Source organism: Oncorhynchus kisutch, linkage group LG9 (genome assembly GCF_002021735.2).
Source record: "Oncorhynchus kisutch isolate 150728-3 linkage group LG9, Okis_V2, whole genome shotgun sequence".
In the NCBI taxonomy this organism is placed as follows: Eukaryota; Metazoa; Chordata; class Actinopteri; order Salmoniformes; family Salmonidae; genus Oncorhynchus; species Oncorhynchus kisutch.
In genome coordinates, this window is record NC_034182.2 from 2604317 (window position 1) to 2632246 (window position 27930).

At 42.5% G+C, this 27930-nt stretch overlaps 1 protein-coding gene, 1 pseudogene and 1 gene segment (V, D, J or C); all 3 read right to left on the bottom strand.

The window, feature by feature from the left end:
• Positions 1-1173: 1173 nt before the first annotated feature.
• On the bottom strand, positions 1174-4185 carry LOC109896256 (angiopoietin-related protein 5). 2 transcript variants are annotated; one of them, XM_031831487.1, is made up of 7 exons: positions 4026-4185; positions 3332-3410; positions 3210-3237; positions 3032-3123; positions 2701-2818; positions 2314-2499; positions 1174-2109 (listed from the first exon to the last, which is right to left on the bottom strand). In XM_031831487.1, the coding sequence occupies exons 2-7, from the start codon at positions 3395-3397 to the stop codon at positions 1808-1810; spliced, it is 792 nt and encodes a 263-aa protein (XP_031687347.1). In that variant the 5' UTR covers positions 3398-3410; positions 4026-4185; the 3' UTR covers positions 1174-1807. The 2 variants fall into 2 exon arrangements, with proteins under 2 accessions (XP_031687347.1, XP_031687348.1); XM_031831488.1 differs by having other exon boundaries at positions 3332-3407; positions 4026-4179.
• Positions 4186-4975: 790 nt separating this feature from the next.
• LOC109896361 (protein adenylyltransferase SelO-1, mitochondrial-like) lies at positions 4976-12419 on the bottom strand (annotated as a pseudogene). Its single transcript, XR_004210956.1, has 10 exons — positions 11748-12419; positions 10560-10763; positions 9968-10145; positions 9578-9708; positions 9015-9292; positions 8739-8872; positions 8308-8339; positions 7858-8043; positions 7334-7490; positions 4976-5929 (listed from the first exon to the last, which is right to left on the bottom strand). The product of XR_004210956.1 is annotated as a protein adenylyltransferase SelO-1, mitochondrial-like (transcript).
• A 13626-nt stretch (positions 12420-26045) lies between these two features.
• Positions 26046-27615, bottom strand: LOC109896258 (Ig kappa-b4 chain C region-like). The segment is given in 2 exon segments: positions 26046-26636; positions 27500-27615. Coding segments are annotated over 2 exon segments (402 nt in total).
• Between the last annotated feature and the right edge of the window lie 315 nt (positions 27616-27930).

Here is a 27930-nt window from a genome sequence, read left to right on the forward strand (position 1 = left end):
CTTCAACTGTTCATGGAAGGTAACATTAGTCTGATGGCAACATATCCAGCCATTTTACCTTTAGTAGCAATAGTGATGTAACAGAGGTTAAAAAGGAGGATCTTCACAACCATAAGGAACAGCTAATGCAGACATTAAAGACACAAATCAACCTTATAAAGCCATAATTAAAATCCAATACCTGTGTAATCAGCAGGAATGTTAGTTTCAGGGAGTAATTTTGGATCTTTGCTATAGATTTGCTATGGCTCTTTTACAGCGTTGTACTGTAGCCTAATCAATGAAGTGAAATAATACCTCTCAGACATGTGACAACACTTATACAAATGAGTAAATGGCCATCAGATAATTTCCTGTGGATCACATCTTTATACAGCATTTGTCATCCATGTTGTTTTTAGATACAGGCAGAGATCACCAAGAGAGGAGGTGCATCTGTGCGATGGAAGGAGCAGCCGGATGGCAAAGTCTTCCAGAAGAGAGAGAAAGAGGAGAGAAAGAAGGTAAGTCAAAAGAGGCAAGACGTGACCACTTGAGAATATTCAAAGTCTGTCAGTCCATTTAGTCCTCATTCTGGGTTATCCTGGGTTAATACCTCAATATAATACGTCCATATATATATATAGTATGTGTGGCACAGGAGGCTGCTGAGGGGAGAACAGCTCATAATAATGGCTAGAACACAGCAAGTTGAGTGGCTCAATTGGTAGAGCGTTGGTGCTTTCAACGCCAGGGTTGTGGGTTCGATTCCCACGGGGAACCAGTAAGGAGAAGTAGTAAGTAAGAACATGTATGCAGTCACTTAACTTTTTTGCTTTCTGGGGAGGTTCCCATTGCTTGGAAGGCAGCCAGGGTTTGTCCTGAGATCAAGCCGATCCTAACTGTTCTAGGCTTATTTCTATTTTTCCCTGTTAATCAAAAGTGTTGGAAAAACTTGTTAATAATCAACTGACTGGCTCTCTTGATGTCTATAGTATTCTCTCTGGTATGCAATCTGGTTTCCCGCTCAGGTTATGGATGTGTCACTGCAACCTTAAAGGTCCTCAATGATGTCACCATAAAAAAAATGTAGCAATGTTTAACAAAGTTAAAGGTCCATCTTAAAGGTCCATCATCAATCAAAGCTAGAAACCAGGTTTCTAGGGTAGGAGAACAACAAACCTATTTACTGTATGATGAGAAAACATGAATGATTTAATATGCAATTAGTACAACTTCTATTTCTCTATAAACACAGAGCTTTGAATGTGTGAATACAAGCCAAATGAATGGCCTCTGAACACTATTGAATATGTTTGTGCTAAACAAATGTTCAAAAATGTATTTTATTTAAAAATGCATGCAATATCAACATTCTACAATATGAATTGTCAAACTGTGATGAAACTTCAGAAGTTAAATGTAGAATTGTTGCAGTGTAACAAATAACTTAAAGGTATTTTCTCTTCACTGAAAACATAACTCATTGTAGACTTTAGAGGGTAAAAGAAGTGTAAAAAATGTATATTTTCTATTTCTGTCACTTACATGTTGGCTCTGAATTATGCACCATGATATAATACAACAAAGCAAATGGGATAAACAAATAGTGTGTTGATTGCACAACAGATCCAAATAAACAGACCATTCAAGCTAAGCAATATGACACGATATGCAGGCATCACTCCATGGAACACATAGCTGTGTGTGTTCCAGTTATTTCAATGGTTTCCTCTACTCATGCCCACTAATGTGGCTCAGACCGGTGGTCATAAAGCAAAGGAGACATAGGCCTAGGAAACCATTTCAGATGTATTGAGACGTGGCCTCACACAGACTTGATCATCATGCGGCTCGCTTGGGCCGAGTATGGAGCAGGTCCTTTCCAGGTCGCCCAGTGGAGGCCGGAGGCCCAGCCGATGTGTTCGCCGGCGGGGTGCCAGTCTCCGTTCAGGCTGGCAGAGCCACAGCGACTGTACCACCACCCTCCTCCTCCCTCCGAGAAGCTGCACGTGTTCTCGGCGATGTCTCCAAAGATGCAGGGTGAGCAGCCGTCATTGTCCTTGTCGGTTGTGCTGAAGCCAAAGCCGTTCTGGTCAATGCCGGCGTATTTCCCACGGATGGCATCACCTATAGAGAGACAGGGAGGGAGGAAGAGAGAATACTGCAGTTCTACTTCACTCTTGATTATACTGACTTCCAAAGGATACACCATTTATAAATATCAACCCAGAATACATATCATATGACATATATGTGATGTGTAATGGTCCCATGCTGCCACCAAATGTGAAATAACTATAACACTGAAGTAAAAAATATGACCACCGTTACCTGCATTGCCCCTGTAGGCTCCAACGTTCAGCTTATAGGCCTCCTTCTCCGTGCCCAGACGGAAGTCCCTGTACTCAGCGAAGGCAGTGCCCCCTTCAAAGTCCCACAGGTCGACCCGCATGGTCGAGCTCCGCTCCCTGCCCTTTGTTAGAGCAAACACCTTACTCAGACCCAGCCAGTGGTCCTCTAGGAAACAACAGGGTAGAGAACTGAATTCAGAAGAGAAAAACGGACAGTATAGGGAAACCTCTATAAGTTGCCTTAGAGGTAAACATTATTATAGACAAAAATTAATTTAAATTTGGCCAGCATTGGCTCAGCAAAGTACACAGTTTACAGTATTAGTTGCTGGTGAAATGTGAGGTGCTCAGAGGGACCCTTCATTACTCCGTAGATGCCCAAAGCCTTGTTTGTACACTGCCCACTTCCTGTTGAAAAGAACCTCTGCCCCGGTGCGCCTTTGAAAGACTGTCCAGCCTCCGTCTGCCAGCATCTCACAATACACCTGTATACAACATCAATGTACTTTTGAATCAGTAAATAGTTTTTTTGTGAACAAAAACTGTCCAAGAATGGAACTCTGTAGAACTTCAGTAACTCTGGCAAGCCTGGCGACACCAACATTCCATAGCTAAGCTTTACTGCCCCTGTGTGGCTGTGTAACCAAATGACAACAGTAGATCTAGTACCTGGCATAAATATTAAGATGTTTCCATACCTTAAAGGGGGATCTGACTCCCGCAGGCTGAATGACATACACTCCACTGGTGGCTCGAGGGGAGAGAGTTTTGATCTGTGTGCAATCTGTCCCTGAAACAAGCAAACACACATGTACATACAGTACATGAACTCTTGTCTTTCCAATGTAAGTGATTTAAAAAAAGAGGGATACTTACCTTGAACAACTAAAGTTGTTTTCTGGCCCTGTACAAAACCAGCAGATAAGTAATGGTTACTCCCAGGTTTAAAGGAATAACATGTTTCTCTGTTTATCAGTGCTGACTGACTGTATATTTACCTGAGTCTGGTCAGTGAGGCTGATGAGACAGACAACCAGTCCACAAAAAAATATCCTATTCCACATTTTGTCAAATCTTCTGAGAGACAGAGGGAGAGATGAAAATGTCATTTTAGTTACTTTTTCTTCTGCTGTTTCCTTATTATCCCTGTTTGACCCAACATTGTAAAAATGCAATGTTTCCTAAATTGCGTCCTTTACAGGTCCTAAACAGAAAAGTAATGTCAAACATCGATAATATCCTTAGACCCAGATCTATCTCTTAGTAGTATTCGGTGTGTATTAGTATGATTATTGTGCCATCAGTAACCTGTCCACATCTGAAACCACACTGGTCCCCTACACAAGCTCACATTTGTTGTAGGCCATTCTTGCAAGTAAATTACTTTTTCTGTCTCCTCTAAAATGTAGTGATTATATAGAAATCCAAAAACTGAGAAACAGACATTCTGAGCCAGAGCTACTGTACTTTTGTTACAAAACTCAAACATTCGGAGAGAACTTGAAACATCACCATACCCACTCCATTAATAACAAAACAGTAAACACCATACATGCATGTACCCAAATAAGGGAAAAATTATAGATGATTTTTTGTTATGCTGCCGTCATTAGACATTTCACACAGGATAAATATTATAATCGCAAATTTGAAATTGCCATCGGGTGATTCACATATGTAGAGAGAACCTACCTCCGCCCGTGTATTCCTTTATGGTGTATTGTCTACGACCAGTCAGTTTAGAGAGGATTTTTTATTTATAAGCCTATTTATTGACTCAAGCACCGCCTACTGTACACACTCCGACTCCACGTTTCCAGTTTAGTGTTGTCAGATGCCTCTAAGTATCACAGACAGGGCTCACAGACAGGGAGTTTTCACTTAGGGACCAATGGAAGGATCTAAAATGTGCAAACTCCTCCCAACCGGGGCACCGGGCCATGCAAAATAAACTTGCCCATAGTGTTGTTGCGGAAAACCACTCCCCCACACCGTGCTTGTGCTAATGTTATTGTGGGCGATCCCTGTTACTCAGAGCCCTCACTCCAAAGCAAACACTCTTGACATTCCAATACTGGACTTTACAGGAAATTACGAACAGCCAGGAATACACACAGCACAGTCCAATGAACAAGAAATCAAAATAAAAGTATGGACACTCTTGTTACCAACTCCATATGTGTTTATCTCTCAAATGCCTTTAGATATATCCTATTCAAAAACAATTGCAGTGTTTCAAAAGGAATTGTTTCCTAACTACTAGCGCCACCCTCTGGTCCAGGTAAGAGCAACCATTGAATAGGAGAACTACAGGATTAAAATGAATAAAACCAGGAAACACCTGTAGTACTCTACTTGATTTATGTAACAAGGCTATGGCCTTAGCTCTAGGTTCACTCTACCACAGTACATGTGTTAGACTGTCTCTTGAGGGTTGGTTGTAGCAATCAGGACAGTCAAATCAAGCACTCTTATGATAACACTAAGTGAGGATAATAAAATGTGGCACATTGGCTGTGTACTGAGTACTGTTCTGTATGTACTATCAATATGAAACAAATGTACAGCAATATCTACATTCTGAAAAGACGTGAAAAATCTCATCGCAATCAAATCCAGAAGAATTTAAAGATACAGCTGGATATAAAGTAGTGATAGGTTTATTAATGTTTGCTGTTTTGACAGAGTAACATGGTACAGCAAGTTATCAATAAGCAATTCCAAACCTGCTGTACATAAAACTTTGCACACATATTTTTTAAATGCACATCGAAGTTCAGAACAAACTCCTTTTAAAGCATTTTTTCCCCACTTTCAACACATCACATAATAGACATGAACATAACATTGTGTGAAACCTTGCCTCTTGTATTAAGATGTATTATTAAGATATACATTTTATTTATGGATTCAAGATATTGTGTGTAGATGGTCTTCATCTTAGAACAGTGGTTAAAAACTATTTGTGGGTGTTAGTAAGATGATCAATGATTATGTTTCTGAATGTATGAGTATTTTATTATATCTCTTCAATCATGCATACACTACATGCTGTGTGTGAAATCATCTAAATACATGCAAAACTCAAGTGTGTGTGTGTGTGTGCATAGACACACAGCCAGGGTGCTCCTGGTCTCTCCAACACAGACAGGTCACTGACTGATTACCTGAGTCTTCATTCACCATCAGTTTATTCTACTGATTGACATCCAGGAGCACTCTGAACTACCTCCCTTGACATTAACCCAACTGACTCAGAACAAAGAGCAGGGTTCTATCTTTGAAAAGCAGAATGGACCTAGAACAGTGCCCTGAGGAACACCATCTACATCTTTCTCCACTGTCAGTTGAGTTTTGGGGTCAGGGAGGCACTATGACGATCAGGTGACACAGATCTCTCGTGCCCACACAGGAGGCTTGCTGTCATATGGGACACAATTTTGGTTTCCATCTGTCCTCCCCTCGTCCTTCCTTCCCTCTTTGTCTTTCTCCATCCCTTTCTGGTACCTCTCTCCAAATGTTTTAGGCCCACCAGGTAGTTCTGACTCAGGATAGGCACAGTAGGGGTTCTCTAGAACTTTTAGAACTCTGCGGACCTGACAGATTGAACAAGAGTTGATTTAACATAATGAGCAATGATATACAGGGTTGGGTACTAATGGATTACATGTAACAGGGATGACGTAATTAGACCACAAAAATGAAGTAACTAATCAACCCAGATTACATTTAAAAAATAATAATAATCGGATTACAGTTAGTCTTAACAGCTGATTACATTTTGGATTACTTCAACTAATATGAAGATGTGACCTGCATGTGTTTGACTCAAGCACACTGAAGTAGCAGGTTTTTACATTTTAAGCAGACGCTCTTATCCAGAGTGATTTACAGGAGCATAATAGGGTGAAGTGTCTTGCTCAAGGGCACATCAGATTTTTCACCCAGTTGGCTTGTGGATTATAACCAGCGACCTTTCGATTACTAGCACAACATTCTTAACTGCTAGGCTACCTGCCATTAAACAACCCGGAAGTCACCTTTCAGTGGGAATGGAAGCTTTTCCTAGCCGTTTTAATATATTTTAAATCTCAAACGGCCAAGTTCTCTCCTTTTTTTAAACTAAAATCATCAGACCCCCACTTACTGAAAACTGAATCATCCAAAATTTCATCAGGATCTCTGGGTCAAAAGGATTTTTTTGGTTAGTCAACATAGCTCCATTCTGTTCATTTCCCAAGTACTGGAATGACACATGACAAATCAGCTGCTTACTCAGCTAAACTTCTAGTTTCAGTAGAAATGAGTACACTAAAATCAACCACATTCAAAGTATTTGCACAATTGATCATCCAACTCATGAAATAATCTGATTACTCCTGGATCTGTTACATCTGTCTATTGACGTCTTTATCATAGTAGACTGTTATGGGTCAGACATTTATAGCTGGGTCAGACATTCAGATGAACATTTCCTCTTTTACTGGCCATGATCTGCTTGGTGGCTGGGTGGAGTAGGCCCATTGCACAACCAAAGAATGAGTGTTTCCTTGGAACCTGACAGTGCAGCTGACCTGTTAGCAGTGATGCCATTTCATCAAGAAGAGGCATAAGGCAGCTGAGCCAGCACTTGCCTAAAGATATCTGCAGCATAAACTGACGAGGCAGATGCTGGCTAACCAAAGAATATTTTCCAAAAGTAATCAGATTATTTTCATCCATATTGGGTGACCGTTTAGAATTTACAGCACTTTTTGTACATAGTCCATTTTTGGGGGCCAAAAGTATTGGAACAAATTCACTTAAATGTGTAGTATAAGTTTAGTATTTGGTCCCATATTCCTAGCAAGGAATATTCCTAGCAATGTCACTGTCCCAATACTTTTGGAGCTCACTGTATACTGTAATATAACAACAAACAGAAAGTGCAACAACAACAATATTCACAATGTGTAGATAGCTGCAGTGTATTTAGTAGATGCAACATGTCAGTTCTATACCTCTGAGAAGTCTCCATTTTCAGCAGCCTGTATTGCATTCTGGGCAATGTAGTTGCGGAGCACCACGCGTGGGTTGGTGCTGTCCATCACACGGATCCTCTCTTCCTCTATGGTACACACCTCCCTCGCTCCATCACACTCCTTCACCAACCGCTTCCTGGGTCATCATACACACACAATCATAAACCATGATTACAACGTGAAACAGAGGAAGTTGGTGAGGGGAGGACAACTCATAATAATTAATAGAATGGGAGCGAATGGAATGGTATAAAACACATAGAAACCAGGTGTTTGATGGGTTTGAGACCATTCCATTTATGCTGTTCCAGCCATTACTATGAGCCTGTCCTCCCAATTTAAAGTGCCACCAGCCACCACTGGCGTCAAACAATACCAAGAAAGTATGGATCAATTCATATATGCTTTGCTATGCAGGAAGCATGCTATTTCTTTCATCAATAACCAAGTAAGTGGTTTTGATTGTGTAGGATCCTCGATCTGGCATCTCCTAACTAACCAACCTGTACTGACTGATCCAGCGTAGCCAATCCTCTCTCTGCTTTGCCCTCAGCTCGTCCTGATTGGTGCTCAGCAGCTCCTTCAGTCTGCCCATCTTCTCCAGCTGATGGGCCACCTCTGGTCGGTCTGCCACCAGGCCAAACATGGCTGGGTTGGTCTGGGCCATAGAGAGGACCATAGCCAGCTCACTGTGTGCATAGGGAGTCAAGAGAGGTAAACACTGAGACTAAGAGGCTAGATTGAAAACAGCTAGGAGAATGGGCAACATAGTGCTAGTTAGCTAATTACTTGGTGATAACTATATGAATACATACACTGAGGTGCTATATCTGACATACTTACATTAGCATGTTTAGCTAATATTGCTAGCTACTTACTTACTTAACCACAGATAATAAAAATGTATAGCAACATTAAACAAGTCATTCTGCACTAAAACAGCTTTAACTTACAGATTGTCCTTGTATGATTTTTCTCCAAATCGCTGATTGCACATCAAGGGAACACAACAAAGGATGATATTAGGAACCACAACATCTTGCAAACATGTGATTAGGAACATTTCTGAGAACATTTGTTAGGTTAACCTACTGTATAGCCCAGTCATTTGGGGTTTGTGTGTGAATGAAAATGAGGGGATCACAGTGGATTGGTTGGTGGCAGAATTGTTGAGGTCAATTCCTTCCAAGTTAACCTCAATGCATGTTGTAGAGCATTACATGTATACATCTTGCAAATCCAATCCTGTGAACTGTGAATTAAAACAGAGTTTCTGATCACTAAAGATCATATTTAGGTTTCATGTGATGGAGGACTAGCCTCCAGGTGGGCCACACCACTGTACCCCCCCTCACCGGGGCTCCATGGTGGGCTTGTTGGCCACCTTAAGCTCCTCCAGGGAGACACACTGCTCCAAGAGGAGGTCCACCACCGGGCCCCCTGTGGCCCCCTTCCCCTCCCCCACCACAGGGCAGGACACGCCACTCAGCAAGCGGAAGGTGTTGGTGAAGTCTGCTCCTGTGAGAGTGAAAGAGAGAGGGGGGACTTTAAATGTTTGGTTGCTGGTTCAAATAACTTGTTGTGCAGAGTTAGTCCTCTCTGTTTCATACAGGTACATTATGCCTGTTTTCTGCAGTTTGTCCCATCCCTCTCCCCATACCTGTGTTGTGCATGAGCTGCAGCAGCTCAGAGACAAGCTCCTGGTCCTCTGGTTCCTTCCGCCTCAGTAGGCCCAGCTTCCTCCTCATGTTGGCCAGGTAGAGGGTCTCATAGAGGGGCATGAACTCATCAAGGATGGCCCCTGCCTGGGATGCATGGAGCTCAGAGCCCAGGGCCTCAGCCAGACGAGCCAGGTTCCAACGGCACACGGACGGCTGGGCTTGGTATGAGTAGCGCCCCCTCCGGTCCGAGGCATTGCACACAAACTCTGGGTCGAATCTGGAAGATGGGAAGAGATATGGAGTGTTTACAAATAAGCCCTTATGATTAATCGATTATGCACCGTATATAACTGCACAAATTGCATTTTGTTAGCAAAAATATATAACAAATTTTAACTCTGTTCTTTCTACCTAATAATACTGTATATTCAGATTTCCTATAAGTTATTTTGTGAGTTATGTACAGCAAGTGTGATACAAGTATCCATTTCCTGAATTAATATGTTTTGATGTCAATAGGATCTTGAAGTTCCTGTTGAAAGGGGAAGTGAGGCAGATGTACCTGTCTATGAAGCCAAAGGGGCCGTAATCCACAGTAAGTCCCAATATGCTCATGTTGTCTGTGTTGAGGACACCATGACAGAAGCCAACACATTGCCACTGGGCCACCAGACGAGCCGTCCGCACTGTCACCTGGGAACACAAGGGGGCGCCACAGAGCAGTTCTACAAATTAATGTAATTTTGTCAGTGTGTACTTAAGGTGAAATGTATTCAACCTGTATAGTTTAATTTTAGAATATTAGCAATGTCCATCTGGTACCGTTGTTCATATTGATAATAAGTAACAATCTCATATTTATCATAAGAGTAGAAATACAAAGGGTAGTACAGTTGTCGTATAGTGCTACAGGCACTTCACGTTGAAACTGAAGTTTCAGTGTAGGCTATACCTCTTTGAAAAATGCTGTGTTCCTCTCTTTGCGGTTGCCGTGGCATCGTTGGATGTCAGGGTAAAAGGTGTCGATGACGTAGTCCACTAGCTGAGCCCGAATATCGTGGCGCCCTGGACTGGGACCCTGTCGGCCTGAAAACTCATCCCGAGACTGAAAGATCTCAAAGGACCCGAACCTGCACAAGCAAGTCAGCATTCAGTACCAAAAGCAGAGTTCATGGCTAGTCAGCTAGTCAGTCAGCTAGTCAGTCAGTCAGCTAGTCAGCCAGCCAGCTAGTCAGCCAGCCAGCTGGTCACCTACATCCCGATGCTGTTAAATGAATGATTTTCCTTGTTTTCTTTCACCTATGACCCTGGTACCCCACATACAGTAAGAAAGCTATCACAGTAATATAATATGGCCAAATCATCATATTCAATGGATTACTCTCTCTACCACTGAGAACTTGACAAGGGAGAGAAATATTGTATAAATCCATCCATTCACCTTCCTACTGTGGTCATCTTGAAGGAAAGGAGACAAGGAATGGAGGCCATTTATACATATATTGTAAGTGAGAGGAAGAGGAGAACCACCAATAACCGTTCACCTGATGAAGGAGGGGGCGATGCGCAGGACCACTGAACACCTCTCCGGGCGGCGCCGGCCATTGTTGAGGGGGTCTCTGTTGACATAGAGGTCCGATGTAACCAGAGACGCGGCACGGGTGGTGGGGATGCCCAGAGCGGCCATGGCCTCGCTGCACAGGAACTCCCGGATGCTGGAACGAAGGACCTTCCGTCCGTCTGACTCTCTGGTGGGAAGAGAGAAGAGAAGAGGAGAGAGGAGGAGAGAAGAGGAGAGGAGTACAACCATTACATGGATTAGGAATAATAATAAGGATACGATTATAAAATGGTCCTCTTGCCAGGTAATAGTACTACCAACTGTACTGACCAACTTTTGTTTTAAATTAGTTATTTTTACAGTTTAGTGAGGCCTATTTTTACAGAGTAGTTCAGCCTACATGTAACGATGTAAAGGAATTGTGATTCTACGCGACTACATGTACATGTACATGATAGCTGTGAAACGAAGGTCAAGTGTGACCAAAAGGTGTGTTGGTCCCAGAATCAATTATGAGTGATAGCTATCTGAAATTCACAAGAGTTTTATTCTTTGAGCACAAGTTTTGTGTGCATTCAAATTGGTACAAATCAAATAGAAGTAGACCTACTCAAGCAGTAGTACCAATCACTAGGTGGGCCTGACACAATTCAGATGCCTGTGCATTGTTTAGCAATGCAGAAGGTGTTGAAGAAGTTGATCTCTTAAGCAGCTCTGTAGCTGTTGTGTAATTGTATCACATGGCTCTAATCTAGACATGGAAGACTTGGCTGGGATGCCAGATCCATTGAGTCAGCAAATGCCTATTGTGTGCCTGTGCATGGACGAACATTCTGGAACATACCCCTACATTCCAAAGGGCGTGTTTACAGACTTCCAAAAGTATGTCCTAGTTAGCCTACTGCTAAATACGAGCATATATGTACACAGGTCTAGTGAATTACTAACAAAGAGTGCAAAGGGAAGAGTACATACAACGAACATTAACCTAAAATTAAGCATAGAGCCTAGGCTGTAAATCATACTACTGTTAAAGTTTGTGAAGTAGGCCTATCGTAGGCTAATTGTCAGTTGTGATAGGTTTATACAAAAACGCGGACCTTCTTTGAAAACCTATTAGGCCTAGGCAGCTAGACTATTCAAAACGTAGGTCAAAAATAAAAGCTGTTACCTGGAGTAAGGTGTGACACCTGCACCCTTCACCTGTATTTCCCATCGCCCACATGGGTTGTCACGCTGCATGGAACCGAGTTGGTCCGCAGGTGCTTCCACCTCGCCAAGGTAACACACCGCCCCATCACCCAGCTGTCCAGCAAATAGTCCAAACTGATGACCGCAGTAACAATGCGCAGCCGGCTCCGAGCCCGGTAAAACTTTAGAACCGCTCAAATATTCTGGACCAAGCAAGTCGTGAAATATTTCCTTATCATCTAGCCCAAGCAGAGCGAGTGCTGGTCCGGATACTGCCACGAAAGTGGGGTTGACAAGAGGTTGTGGCTGGACGCGGGAGAAGCATGCTCCGCTCACCGTTCGTGACCCTGGTTCTTCGGAGGAGTCAAGTGGAAGTTTTTTCAGCGCGACATTGTTGAAAGGTAGACGCTCGAGAGATGAGGATGTAGAGCCCTCCGAGTCCATGCCGACAGTGACCACTATAGTGGTCAACAGAGGTCGAGTCGGCCAGTTAGTCGTGCCCCGCACAAAACAAGTGCTCTATAATCCACTCACAGATTTAGCCTATGGCAACTCTCACACTGACTGGATCATGGTGCAAAACAGTAGAGTTTATTAGTGCACTATTCAAAACCAGCCTACATAGAAAGTCATTAAAGTTTCAATTTTACTCACTTGAATGTTGTCATTATGGTCATGTGACATCCCTCTAGTCTATTTTGCCTTGGTTGAACCAGATTGGGAATGTTAATTGCCCGATGGAGTGGGCTACAATGCTCAGAGAAAGTATTATTTTACAGTGGGCTTTCAAAGTGTGTGTGTAAGTAAGGTTTGCCTTCCTATATGTGTGTGTGTGTGTGTGTGTGTGTGTGTGTGTGTGTGTGTGTGTGTGGTTAATTGCCAATAAAATAGACCAGGGCACATTATTGCTTCCTTGTGCAGGAGATCTTATCACCCCTGTCTTGGTTTGAAATGAGATGTCATACAGGTACCCATAATTCAACACTGTGACTGTGTCTGGCCAGAGAGGCCCAGGCAGAATCGACCATTCCCGATGCAGAAGATTTAATACTTGGGTTCAGTTCCAGTGCTGGTCCTGGTCATAAAATAAACCCAGCTAGCATCCAAGGCTTTTAAAATGCAGATGGAAGCGCTGTGCCTGCCAATCTGAGAAACTGGTGATACATTTGGCAGTTTATATCTTAAAAGAGGAAGCACTGGGGAAGGACTCCCTGGATTCGTTTTTGGGCAAAATAGTGGAATATGAGAGACTAGTCAAGGACCATATCACCTCCACCCTACCTGACACCCTAGACCCATTCCAATTTGCTTACCGCCCCAATAGGTTCACAGACGACGCAACCACACTGCCCTAACCCATCTGGACAAGAGGAATACCTATGTGAGAATGCTGTTCATCGACGACAGCTCAGCATTTAACACCATAGTACCTTCCAAACTCATCAAGCTCGAGACCCTGGGTCTCGACCCCGCCCTGTGCAACTGGGTACTGGACTTCCTGATGGGCCGCCCCCAGGTGGTGAGGGTAGGTAATAGAGGTCGACCGATTAGGATTTTTCGACGCCGATACCGATTTATTGGAGGACCAAAAAAGCCGATACCGATTAATCAGCCAATTTTTAAAATTTTATTTTATTTTATTTGTAATAATGACAATTACAACAATACTGAATGAACACTTATTTTAACTTAATATAATACATCAATAAAAATCCATTTAGCCTCAAATAAATAATGAAACATGTTCAATTTGGTTCAAATAATGCAAAAACAAAGTGTTGGAGAAGTAAAAGTGCAATATGTGCCATGTAAAAAAGCTAACGTTTGAGTTCCTTGCTCAGAACAAGAGAACATATGAAAGCTGGTGGTTTCTTTTAACATGAGACTTCAATATTCCAAGGTAAGAGGTTTTAGGTTGTAGTTAATATAGTATTTATAGGACTATTTCCCTCTATACCATTTGTATTTCATATACCTTTGACTATTGGATGTTCTAATAGGCACTTTAGTATTGCCAGTGTAACAGTATAGCTTCCGTCCCTCTCCTCGCCCCTACCTGGGCTCGAAACCAGGAACACATCGACAACAGCCACATTCGAAGCAGCGTTACCCATCGCTCCACAAAAGCCGCGGCCCTAGCAGAGCAGTGGGAATAACTACTCCAAGTCTCAGAGCGAGTGATGTTTAAAATGCTATTAGCGCGCACCCCGCTAACTAGCTCGCCATTTCACATCGGTTAAACCAGCCATTAGGCTGATAGGCTTGAAGTCATAAACAGAGCTGTGCTTGCAAAGAGCTGCTGGCAAAAGTGCTGTTTGAATTAATGCTTACAAGCCTGCTGCTGCCTACCATCGCTCAGTCAGACTGCTCTATCAAATATCAAATCATAGACTTAATTATAACATAATAACACACAGAAATACAAGCCTTTGGTCATTAATATAGTCGAATCCGGAAACTATAATTTCGAAAACAAAACATTTATTATTTCAGTGAAATACGGAACCGTTCGGTATTTTATCTAACAGGTGGCATCTTAAGTCTAAATATTCTTGTTACATTGTACAACCTTCAATGTTATGTCATAATTACGTAAAATTCTGGCAAATTAGTTCGCAATGAGCCAGGCTGCCCAAACTGTTGCATATACCCTGACTGCGTGCAATGAACGCAAGAGAAGTGACACAATTTCACCTGGTTAATATTGCTTGCTAACCTGGATTTCTTTAAATATGCAGGTTTAAAAATATATACTTCTGTGTATTGATTTTAAGAAAGGCATTGGTGTTTATGGTTAGGTACAGTCGTGCAACGATTGTGCTTTTTTCGCAAATGCGCTTTTGTTAAATCATCCCCCAGCGTTGCATCGATTATATGCAACACAGGACACGCTAGATAAACTAGTCATATCATCAACCATGTGTAGTTAACTAGTGATTATGATTGATTAATAGTTTTTTATAAGATAAGTTTAATGCTAGCTAGCAACTTACCTTGGCTTCTACTGCATTCACGTAACAGGCAGGCTCCTCGTGGAGTGCAATGAGAGGCAGGTGGTTAGAGCGTTGGACTAGTTAACCGTAAGGTTGCGAGATTGAATCCCAGAGCTGACAAGGTAAAAATCTGTCGTTCTGACCTTGAACAAGGCAGTTAACCCACAGTTCCTAGGCCGTCATTGAAAGTAAGACTTGCCTAGTTAAATAAAGGTGTAAAAAAAAAAAAAGGGCAAAATCGGCATCCAAAAATACCGATTTCCGATTGTTATATCTTGTAATCGGCCCTAATTAATCGGCCATTCCGATTAATCGGTCGACCTCTAGTAGGTAACAACATCTCCACCCCGCTGATCCTCAACACTGGGACCCCACAAGGGTGCGTTCTGAGCCCTCTCCTGTACTCCCTGTTCACCCACGACTGCGTGGCCATGCATGCCTCCAACTCAATCATTAAGTTTGCAGACGACACTACAGTGTTAGGCTTGATTACCAACAACGACAAGACGGCCTACAGGAAGGAAGTGAGGGCCCTCTGATTGTGGTGTCAGGAAAATAACCTCACACCCAATGTCAACAAAACAAAGGAGATGATCGTGGACTTCAGGAAACCGCAGAGTGAGTACCCCCCCTATCCACATTGACAGGACAGTAGTGGAGAAGGTAGTAAGTTTTAAGTTCCTCTGCGTACACATCACGGACAAACTGAATTGGTCCACCCACAGAGACAGTGTGGTGAAGGCGCAGCAGCGCCTCTTCAATCTCAGGAGGCTGAAGAAATTCGGCTTGTCACCAAAAGCACTCACAAACTTTTACAGATGCACAATCGAGAGCATCCTGTCGGGCTGTATCACTACCTAGTACGGCAACTGCTCCGCCCACAACCGTCAGGCTCTCCAGAGGGTAGTGAGGTCTGCACAACACATCGCCGGGGACAAACTACCTGCCCTCCAGGACACCTACACCATCCGATGTCACAGGAAGGCCATAAAGATCATCAAGGACAACAACCACCCGAGCCACTGCCTGTTCACCCCGCTATCATCCAGAAGGCGAGGTTAGTACAGGTGTACCAAAGCAGGGACCGAGAGACTGAAAAACAGCTTCTATCTCAAGCCCATCAGACTGTTAAACATCCACCACTAACATTGAGTGGCTGCTGCCAACATACTGACTCATCTCCAGCCACTTTAATAATGGAAAAATGTATGTAAAAAATGTATCACTAGTCACTTTAAACAATGCCACTTAATATAATGTTTACATACCCTACATTACTCATCTCATATGTATATACTGTACTCGATACCACCTACTGCATCTTGCCTATGTCGTTCTGTACCATCACTCATTCATATATCTTTATGTACATATTATTCATCCCATTACACTTATGTGTGTAAGGTAGTTGTTGTGAAATTGTTAGGTTAGATTACTCGTTGGTTATTACTGCATTGTCGGAACTAGAAGCACAAGCATTTCGCCACACTCACATTAACATCTGCTAACCATGTGTATGTGACAAATAACATTTGATTTGATTTTGACTATGGAATTTTAATCATAAAGGCTTCGTTGGAAATGTTTTACAGTATAGGCATTTGAGACAATTGGCCACTATCATGCATATTCCCATAGCTTAAATGTATACAACGGTAAGTCATATATATATATACCGTCACAAAATACATAAAGGTTATACACTACAGATGGTTTATAAAGAGTTGCAGAAACATCAACACACACTATTGTTTTCAAAGATTCCCTCAGAAGATAGTTTTGTCTTTGGAGTGTAGTTCATTACGGTAAGGAACTCACCCTCGTCCTTTCCTTTGAGTATTTTTGTGAAATGTACTTTCCAGTGAATATATTTTTATATACACAAGTTGTGTTTATCAGATTATAGCCACGTCAACATGAGTAGTACAGGGGTGTCAGGTGTTTGTGCCTCGCATGTCAAGGACAACCAACAGACTGAAGTACACCCATTCTCTGTCACAAGGTATGACACAAGTCTTTTGTTCATCAGTCACGAGGTAATGTCTGTGTGTCAGGTTCACCGTCACTGATAAGCATTAGAATAGATGTTACACATAAACTGGGTGGTTTGAGCCTTGAATGCTGATTGGCTGACACGGGTGTCATAAAACATGTATTTTTACTGCTCTAATTACATTGGTAACCAGTTTGTAATAGCAATAAGGCACCTCGGGGGTTTGTGGTATATGGCCAATAATACACGGCTACGGTCTGTGTCCAGGTACTCCGCGTAGCGTCATGCATAAGAACAGCCCGTTGCCGTGGTATATTGTCCATATACCACACCCCCTCGACCTTACTGCTTAATTATAATACGTGGAACACAACACACACACACACAACACAATTACAAGAGGAAGAGAACCAAATGCACAGTGAGTATTGGAGTGTAGAGGATAAATGGTTATCGTGAGATCACATTAGTGAATGTATTGATCCATTGGGCTGTACACAAGACATAAATTAGGAGGCGGGTGTTGAAACAGCCTATAATGGGAATAGATGTCTATTAAAAATGATTAGGGGAACAAGACATTTTGAAGACAGTTCCCCTGCCTACACAATCCCTATTTAATTCCTGGCTATATAGTTACTTTTTGTATGATAGACTTCCATAGGTCTGAGTTACTTGACCATGAAGTGATCCTTACGTTGATTTATTTCAATGCCATTGATTATAATTATCAATCATATTCAATATAAAATCAATGTCAATTGCCACTCTTATTACAGTTTGATGAACAACAATGCACCTTGTAAGGAATTGCGATAGTTGTACAAAAGGAATGACCGAGGTAATGATGATTTTTTTTCAGGCTGTCCAGTACTGCTTCATGCTTATGTGACAGCCCAACCAATGCACTATATCCGTGTCATGCCAATGCTTTGGGACCATTACAGAATTGGTGTGTAGTTGAATTGGTGTATGCGCTAAATATAACAAAGTATTATTGTCACAGGAACTTGCAAACCGAGATCAGAAAAGGATGATACATTCCCATCAAAATACACCAAATGGCGGTATAGACATGTATCTGGTCTTTTCAAAAGCTTAACCTGACTTTATCATCACAAAATGAACATGTATCACAAAATATAACTGCACAAACACTTAAAAAAGCAATACAAATGTATACATGGAGACCTAGGGTGTGTCTAGTCTAGACCTAGGGTGTGTCTAGTCTAGACCTAGGGTGTGTCTAGTCTAGACCTAGTGTGTGTCTGCTGTAGCATTTTGGACATTAGACATATTCCATAATGGTCAACTGACTGTCAAATATTGATATACAAGACAAATATCACAAAATGAAAAATGGTATAGTCAATACACTCTTAGAAAAAAAGGTGCTAGAACCTAAAAGGTTTCTTTGTCTGTCCCCATAGGAGAACACCTAGAAGAACCCGTTCTGGTTCCATGTAGAACCCTGTTCCACAGAGGGTTCTACATTGAACCCACAAGGGTTCTATCTGGAACCAAAAAGGATTTTCCTATGGGGACACCCGAAGAACCCTTTTGGAACCCTTTTTTCTAAGAGTGTATGGTCTGATCACAACAATCATACTGTTCAAATATAACAGTAAATATTACATTCCTCTGTGCCGGATTATTTACAACTAAATGAGTTATTATGACTGCCAAAATAGCACATAATAAAATAACACTTTGTTTCACTGCAAATCTTGTTAAACAGTCATTTCACACATGTATATGTACAGTGATCACATTTGTACATGAACAGCAGGCAGTATATTTACAGTCAGTCAATGGTCGGTCTTATACAGTAAATACCTCAGGATTGTTGGTCGGAGAAAGAGATGGTGAGTTGATATGAAAAGGAGCAGGTATGTCACAGCCTACCTCGTTCTTGGATTAAAGTAGTGACAGAGTAAAAATAAATGTCCTCCATTTTCCTCTTCTACACAAAATCCCAAATGTGAAGTTTGAGGCCTTGTACAGGCCAAATGGTATAACTCTGCGATTGGTTGATCCCTAGTCAAGGTCCAGTATTGCCCACTCTCTTTATTAGTGTGCGACTGGTCGGTGTAGTCTTGGTTGCAGGCGATTAGCTAGTAGACAGGCCAGGGCGATGCCACCTATCTGGATGAAGGCTAGCCCCAGCACGGTAGCAGCAATGTGGAAGACGTTATCATTGACGAAACTGAACACCTTCCGGAAACATCCGTGGGGATGGATCCCAGCAGCCGCCACCCCTTCACTGCCCACGGCTGGCAAGGGTCGGTTTCTGCAGCCCATGCGTTGCATACAGCAGCTGTCGGGTAGCGACACAGAGGAGCCGTTGCCCATGGGCGAGAAGGCTGCGTCCTGATTGGCCCAGTCGGAGGTCAGCCAATCACGCCAGCCCTCGGCCCCACAGCACTCTAGTGCCCTCTGCAGGCTATCCAGAGCGTTGGAGCGGCCCTCATCTTCGCCATAGCCCGCCACTGCCTGCTGCAGTCCGCTACGGAACCCTCCGGCGATGTCCTCGCGGTAAAACAGGCCCGAGAGGCCGGCGGCTAGCCCTGCCATCAGTGCCGCCAACTGGATGAAGCCGTATGCCCGCAGCACGAAGGGTAGGTTGGCGGCCACTCCCAGACAGCCCAGGAAGCCCCAGGCTGTGATGGTGGCCCCTGTGGCCAGAAGGATGAGCGGGGCATTGGGGTAGCGATTGGCCGACAGCAGCATGTAGTCGGCCAGTGATACCTGGGCCCACACGCCCAGGGTGAAGATGGCCAGACCGGCCGCCCAGAAGAGGCAGCTGAAGGCCAGCAGGGCCAGGCGCAGCAGGGGCATGACGCCCACTGGCCGGCAGCAGGGCAGGGGTCCACCCATGTGAGGAGCAGGGGGCGCCATGGAGGCCTCGGAGCACAGGGACAATGAGAGGCGCTGTTGCTGCAGCTGTTCCTGGTGCTCCTGGTGTTGCTGCTCCTGGAAGGGCGAGAGCATGTACCCGGGGAGTGCCGAGTGCCGCCGAAGCCCAGTAGAAGGGTTGAGGAGGCTCAGCCCTCTGGGAGAGGAGAGCCTCTGCGCCGCTAGCTGCTCACGTTCCCAGTTCACCGCTCGCCTGGGGCTCAGCCGAGCGGGCAAGGAGTCGTAGGGCAGTGCACAGCTCATGATGCCGGTTCAGGCTTTATCTACGTCCCTTTCTTGCTCACTCTCTCTTTCTCTCTCTTTTTCTTTCTCTCCTCCCGTTCTCCCTTGTTTCTCCCTATGAGGCAACCCCTCCCCCGGTTCTTTACGACTGGCTGTTAACCCACCTTCCCCACACACCCCCCTCCGTAGCCCCACTTCACAGTAAATCTCGTTGACGGAGGCGACGTGTCGTGGTGTTATCTGCATCCGCAGCCCCCCTCTTTCTGTCTCATTTATCTGTTTATTTCGGGCATTGCTTCCACCTGCGTGGTCACCAGAGTTCCATGTCACTATGGTGAGTGCCGCATCCTCTCGCTCTATGGTCAGGGGCAGAGGTGTTTATGATGGCTTGGACTCAGAAACCACCCAGGCACCCCCTCTCTCGGTGTGGAGGAGTCACTTATCAGGATTTTAGTACCCACTCTGGTCGATTTGTAGCATCAACAAGCCGGAAAGAAAGTCCCCTATTCTGGTATGTTCTGTATTTTGCGAATATCATCCCAATAAGGACACATGCACTCACATGTATTATAATCTGCTGAGATAAGGCAAGTGGTCGACAAGCATTTTATGAACCAATATCAGTCCAGGACCTGTATGCACTACTGTACTTTATGGCACTTGGAATGGGATTGGATGGCAGTATAAACTAATGCAACAGGAAATGTACTAGATGTGTGTTCTGAATCTGATAAACTGTATTAGATAACGAAACACATCTGGTTACACATCCTTACATAGGCTATATAATTGTTTTGTTGACTATCAATCCCATAATATCCTGCAAAGTCCATGCAAATAGAGGTCCCGTGTGGCTCAGTTGGTAGAGAATGGTGCTTGCAACACCAGGGTTGTGTGTTTTGAATCCAAGTATAAAAAATGTAAAAAGTTGAAGATGTGTGCTCTGGATAAGAGTGTCTGCTAAATGACTCAAATGTAAAAATGTTCCAGCAGAAATTCAGCAACGAATGATATGGCGTCGAAGGAGATGCATGTCTCCTAGCCTTCCCATAGACATTAGTGATCATTACCAAAGTTAGCTTTTGAATGTAAATTGAGCCAATTGGTGTAATTCTTCCCAAAAAACTTGTCATGCAGTGGAGGCTGCTTAAGGGAGGACGGCTCATAATAATGGCTGGAACGGTATCATGTTTTTGATACCATTCCATTAACTCCATTTCAGCTATCCGTTATGAGCCGTTCTCCCCTCAGCAGCCTCCACTGTCATTATGAGACCAAAATAAACTTGACAACGTATTTGGTTAGCTAGCATGCTATAGCTTCAGTTAGTTTGTCATACTAGCTTCTATTTTTGGTAACATCTGAGTAATTTACAAAGAGATTACAACAACAGTCCTTTTTGGATCCCCTCTACCCTTGCAATACTCTTCAGACATTTTGTGAACAATGTTTTATTTGGATTTAGACCGGAGTTGATTTTAATAGTCAATGGGAAACCAAACACAGCTAAAGAGGATTTAGACCGGAGTTGATTTTAATAGTCAATGGGAAACCAAACACAGCTAAAGAGGATTTAGACCGGAGTTGATTTTAATAGTCAATGGGAAACCAAACACAGCTAAAGAGGATTTAGACCGGAGTTGATTTTAATAGTCAATGGGAAACCAAACACAGCTAAAGAGGATTTAGACCGGAGTTGATTTTAATAGTCAATGGGAAACCAAACACAGCTAAAGAGGATTTAGACCGGAGTTGATTTTAATAGTCAATGGGAAACCAAACACAGCTAAAGAGGATTTAGACCGGAGTTGATTTTAATAGTCAATGGGAAACCAAACACAGCTAAAGAGGATTTAGACCGGAGTTGATTTTAATAGTCAATGGGAAACCAAACACAGCTAAAGAGTTTGTTGGGGGTAATGGGCTTATTGGCCTGACCGCCATTAACAACATGGAACCATTAACCAAGGTGAAGGTCCCCACAACTATATCATGGTATGTCCTCCATCTTGAGCTTCCTGGACACATTCATATACTTTCCCCTCTGATAGTTTTCTGCAAATGGCACTGACACCAAAGTTTTATACACATTTTCCAGAAATAGCATTGGTTTACTGTGTTTAGTCGTGGAAGAGGTGAAACAGGCTACGGTATCTGCACCAAATAGATTCTGAATGCTGAATATAGTCTCCCAATTCATGGACCGACGATATCTCCTTCTCTCAGGTGCTGTTAAATGGTAACCCGTTGTCCCCGGACTGGACTGAGTGCATCCCTCTCAAACATTGGTCATTCCCATCCTCCATCTGTGACACACACATACACACACCAATCAGGGTTCATTAAAGCCCCTTCCGCTAATTAAACACATTTGCGCAATGAAGGCGTCGTTTGAAAAGGACAACCATCCATCAGGGGGCAGGGGAGAGGGGCATACCTTGGAGGGCCATTTAACTAGTGTGTTCCACCAGTGAGGTGGGGGCGAGGAAGGCTCTGTGCAAACCAAGCCTGGAATATTGTCCATATGTGTGGTAACATCGATGCCATCAGATTCCTCCTATTCCATCGTCTTGACACCTCACACCATTGTGCCAGTTAGTGTTTCTCACGTTTAACTTGTGTCTGAATAGACACCCCAGGCTTATGATAAATATGGTTGAAAAAAGGGCCAAAAAAATAGGACAAAGGCCACAGAAAACCACAGTAGAGGGCAGCATTTGCAAAGGAATCAAAATTCTAGCAGAAGTATTCACCTCTTGTTAACCTAGGGAAAAGAGTTTAGATGATAAAGTTTGATTCCTGGCTATTTTTAGCAGTGCTGAGTATCATTTCTATAATAGTCACCACAATGTGACTGAAATTGGTTGACGATTTAATCATCCATTCATTCCATTGAGTCATCTCCACCCCTTCTCTCCACATCTGGCCCAGTCCAGGGTATTTCAGGCAGTGAAACTGTTCAACTGCTAGACTGGTAATTGTGAGAGTAAAACTGAGATTTACATAGACATGGCTGGGTGGTTCTGCTTGTCCCAGAATAGAGCAGCACTGTCACCAGATGTTCACTCTGTCCTCAGGGGTTTGCTAAGTACGGGTGTGATCACATTGGTGAGTGTCCAAGATATTGAGGAAATGTTCAATAGCATTCTTAATTTGAGCCAATTTGCTACAGCAGGAAAATAATCCAACAGTAACAGGAAATGTGAATTATAATGTGGATTATAATTCATGTACATTTTTGTTGGTAGTGATGTGTTTATCATCAGGGAAAATCCAGTCTGAAATTTCAAGGTGGAAATTACAAACTTCAGAAGCCATGTTAAACCTCAAATACACTAAATGTTTTACATTTCCTGCATTGCAGGACAGTTCTACTGCAATAGGGTGATCAAATTAAGGTCCTACATTTGTAGATTACAGCCTTTATAAACCAAGAAAGATGAATCAGGAGTACCATCTACTACATGTGGCTAGACCTCTCCTGTTAATCTGTTAACATTGTACTATCTAAACCTCTCCTGTTAATCTGTTAACATTGTAGTATGTAGACCTCTCCTGTTAATCTGTTAACATTGTATTATCTAGACCTCTCCTGTTAATCTGTTAACATTGTAGTATCTAGACCTCTCCTGTTAATCTGTTAACATTGTAGTATGTAGACCTCTCCTGTTAATCTGTTAACATTGTAGTATGTAGACCTCTCCTGTTAATCTGTTAACATTGTAGTATCTAGACCTCTCCTGTTAATCTGTTAACATTGTATTATCTAGACCTCTCCTGTTAATCTGTTAACATTGTAGTATCTAGACCTCTCCTGTTAACCTGTTAACATTGTAGTATCTAGACCTCTCCTGTTAATCTGTTAACATTGTATTATCTAGACCTCTCCTGTTAATCTGTTAACATTGTATTATCTAGACCTCTCCTGTTAATCTGTTAACATTGTAGTATCTAGACCTCTCCTGTTAATCTGTTAACATTGTAGTATCTAGACCTCTCCTGTTAATCTGTTAACATTGTAGTATCTAGACCTCTCCTGTTAATCTGTTAACATTGTAGTATCTAGACCTCTCCTGTTAATCTGTTAACATTGTAGTATCTAGACCTCTCCTGTTAATCTGTTAATATTGTAGTATCTAGACCTCTCCTGTTAATCTGTTAAAATTGTAGTATCTAGACCTCTCCTGTTAATCTGTTAACATTGTAGTATCTAGACCTCTCCTGTTAATCTGTTAACATGGTAGTATCTAGACCTCTCCTGTTAATCTGTTAACATTGTAGTATCTAGACCTCTTCTGTTAAATGTGCAACAAGGGGAAAAAGACCTCTGGACCATCTTTACTCCGCATACAGAGACGCATGCAAAACCCTCCCTCGCCCTCCATTTGGCAAATCTGACCATAATTATATCCTCCTGATTCCTGCTTACAAACTAAAATTAAAGCAGGAAGCATCAGTGACTTGATCAATAAAAAAGTGGTCAGATGAAGCAGATTCTAAACAACATGTCGGTTTGCTGGGACAGACTGGTATATGTTCAGGGAATCCTCCGATGGCATTGAGGAGTACACCACATCAGTCATTGGCTTCATCAATAAGTGCATTTATGACGTCGTCCCCACAGTGACCGTACGTACATACGCCTACCAGAAGCCATGGATTGCAGGCAGCACCCGCACTGAGCTAAAGGCTAGAGCTTCCGCTTTCAAGGAGCAGGACTCTAACCCGGAATCTTATAAGAAATCCTGCTATCCCATCCGACAAACCATCAAACAGGCAAATCGTCAATACAGGACTAAGATCGAATTGTACTACTCTGGCTCTGACGCTAGACGGATGTGGCAGGACTTACAAACCATTACAGACTACAAACGGAAGCACAGCCGAGAGCTGCACAGTGACACGAGCCTACCAGATGAGCTAAATAACTTCTATGCTCGCTTCGAGGCAAATAACATTGAAACATGCATGAGAGCACCAACTGTCATGGAAGGCTGTGTGATCATGCTCTCTGCAGCCGATGTGAGTAAGACCTTTAAACAGGTCAACATTTTTAAGGCCGCAGGGCCAGACGGATTACCAGGACGTGTACTGCGAGCATGCGCTGACCAACTGGCAAGTCTCTTCACTGACACTTTCAACCTCTCCCTGTCTGAGTCTGTAATACCAACATGTTTCAAGCAGACCACCATAGTGCCTGTGCCCAAGAACACTAAGGTAACCTGCCTACCAACCCGTAGCACTCACGTCTGTAGCCATGAAGTGCTTTGAAAGGCTGGTCATGGCTCACATCTACAACATCATCCCAGCAACCCTAAACCCACTCCAATTTGCATACCGCCCCAACAGATCTACAGATGATACAATCGCTATTGCTCTCCACACTGCCCTTTCCCACCTGGACAAAAGGAACACCTATGTGAGAATTCTATTCATTGACTACAGCTCAGCTTTCAACACCATAGTGCCCTCAAAGCTCATCAATAAGCTAAGGACCATGGGACTAAACAGCACCCTAGTCATAGACTGTTCTCCCTGCTACAGCATGGCAAGCAGTACCGGAGCGCCAAGTCTAGGTCCAAGAGGCTTCTTAACAGCTTCTACCCCCAAGCCATAAGACTCCTGAACATCTAGTCAAATGGCTACCCAGACAATTTGCATTCCCCCCCTCTCCCCCTCTTCACACCACCGCTACTCTGTTGTCATCTATGCATAGTCACTTTAATAACTCTACCTACATGGACATACTACCTCAACGAACCGGTGCCACCGCACATTGACTCTGTATCGGTTCCCCCAAGGTTCCCCCAATAGTCTCTCTATTGTTATTTTATTGCTGCTCTTTAATTACTTGTTACTTTTATCTCTTATTCTCATACGTATTATTTAAAGCTGTATTGTTGGTTAGGGCTCTCGTAAGTAAGCATTTCTCTGTAAGGTCTACATCTGTTGTATTCGGCGCATGTGACTAGTAACATTTGATTTGATTTGCTGGTTGAAGATGATGTGGTTTCAAGTGAGAACATAAATAACTAAGCAATGACATTTAGGTCTGATATTTTTCAAGGAAACTGTGAATCAGGCTTTATTAATGTATGTCTATACCATTCAACAACATTTAAGACTGCAGTCTAATTATTAAAAGAGACAGAAATATGTGTTCCAAAGGGAAATCTTTATTTTCATCTATTCATCAAAGCATCAAAGCAAACATTCCTACAGTATCTAATAGTAACAAAACAGAACTCATCAAATCTAACACCGATTCAATCTCAGTCTACAGAGAGGACTGACACATGAACTCAAGCAAAGCCCCCTGTTAGTCTACATGTCAGTGATCAATAAGACAGAGAACATCTGATCTCAGAACAGAGTCAAAGCAGAGGAACCAGCAGCCTCTCTCCACAGGGTTGTGTCACTGAGGGGTTCTACCCAGAACAGTCAGCCCTCCTCAAGGTCTTGGTGACTGGATTCTGGGAATTCTGCTGGGCTTCACAGGTCACCTCTCCTGCCTTGGTCCACTCGTGGCCAGTGAGAGTCAGGGTGCTGCTCCAGCTGTACAGGCCATCCTTCTCCAGGACCCTAGAACTGGCCTCCTGCTTCTGGCTGGTCCCGTCCACTTTCCATCTTATGGTCCAGTCTGAGGGGAAGCCCTTGTTGGCCAGACACGTCAGTGTGGCTGTTGTTGTACTGGACAGCTCCTCACTAGAGGGGGGCAGGACGGTGAGGGTGGGGGCACTGTTACCTGGAACAAACAGAATACATCAACTAAGTAATTACAACAAGTACAGCAACACTAAGAGATTATCTCCATTAAGGTCCACAACCAAATAAAGTGAATTGGAAATGCCCTCTAAATATGAATGTAGAAGTTGGATTATTTAAAAGATGTGGAGAAAACACTAAAGTAATAGGATACAAAGCAGATTTATGAACCAAACAAGTCTAAAGTGGTTAAATAACTAGAGTTACTAGTCATATGGTGTCAGTTATACATGTTATACAGATATGGTTTAGGAATGGATCTGATCAGAACAACCTACTCATATTCTTTGTCTTTGTCTTCACACTAACAGTGAAGTCTACCATGAATACAATGCAACAATGATGAATACTATATAGAATACTATTCGTTTTTATACCACAATTAGGTGTAATATTATGCAATTTTACAAATCAGACATTCAAATAAACCTACAGTTTATCATTTTGAGTCAATAAATATTTATTTGAAAGAAGGATCATTCAAAATCTACATTTAACCAAAAATATTTGAGTTAAAGATAATAAAAATATAAGTAAAGAATCGCACACAAACAGTAAAACACAATGCAACAACTATATTCCATATTATTAAATAGTTGTCATACTAGAACTCTCCTCTGCAATCCATCAAACCACACATTTAACTAAACACCTACATTTGAACATGTTAATTAAATAACATTTAATTTCAATGAAGGCTTAGTCAAAAGTAATAAAAAATACATATATTTTTTAGGAAGGAAAATATGAAAAATCGCAATATTTTCATATAGACAAAGTTTCACAAAGGAAAATACACCCCAAAAAGAATCAGAAAGAAATATCAAAGAGCGTGTTACTTACTTCCAACATCTAGTCTTGTGCCGCTACCAAAAGTGCACCACAGTGATACAATCCCTAGTACTGCTGGTACAAAAACCTCCTGCATGTTTGGCTCTCTTCATTTCTTTAGACTGTGGTTCAAATAATTAACTCTACTATAGTATGAATACATTTCAGAAATGAATTATTCTACTCAATGAGAAATAAAGTGTTTTTCATGTTGATTTCCTTAACATGGACCAAACCTGACTTTTTCTTGTACATCTCCTACTACTGTAGGTGCAGCATGTTTATTCGTACAACTAATCTAAAATGTAGGCTAATCACTTCATAGTTTAAAGGCAGGTTAGATTTGATTAGATGTAATAAGATTCATATTCAAATCATCTAAAAAAGTTAATTTGAAAATTCCTCCATATCAAGGCAAAATGTATAGATATATTGAAACACAA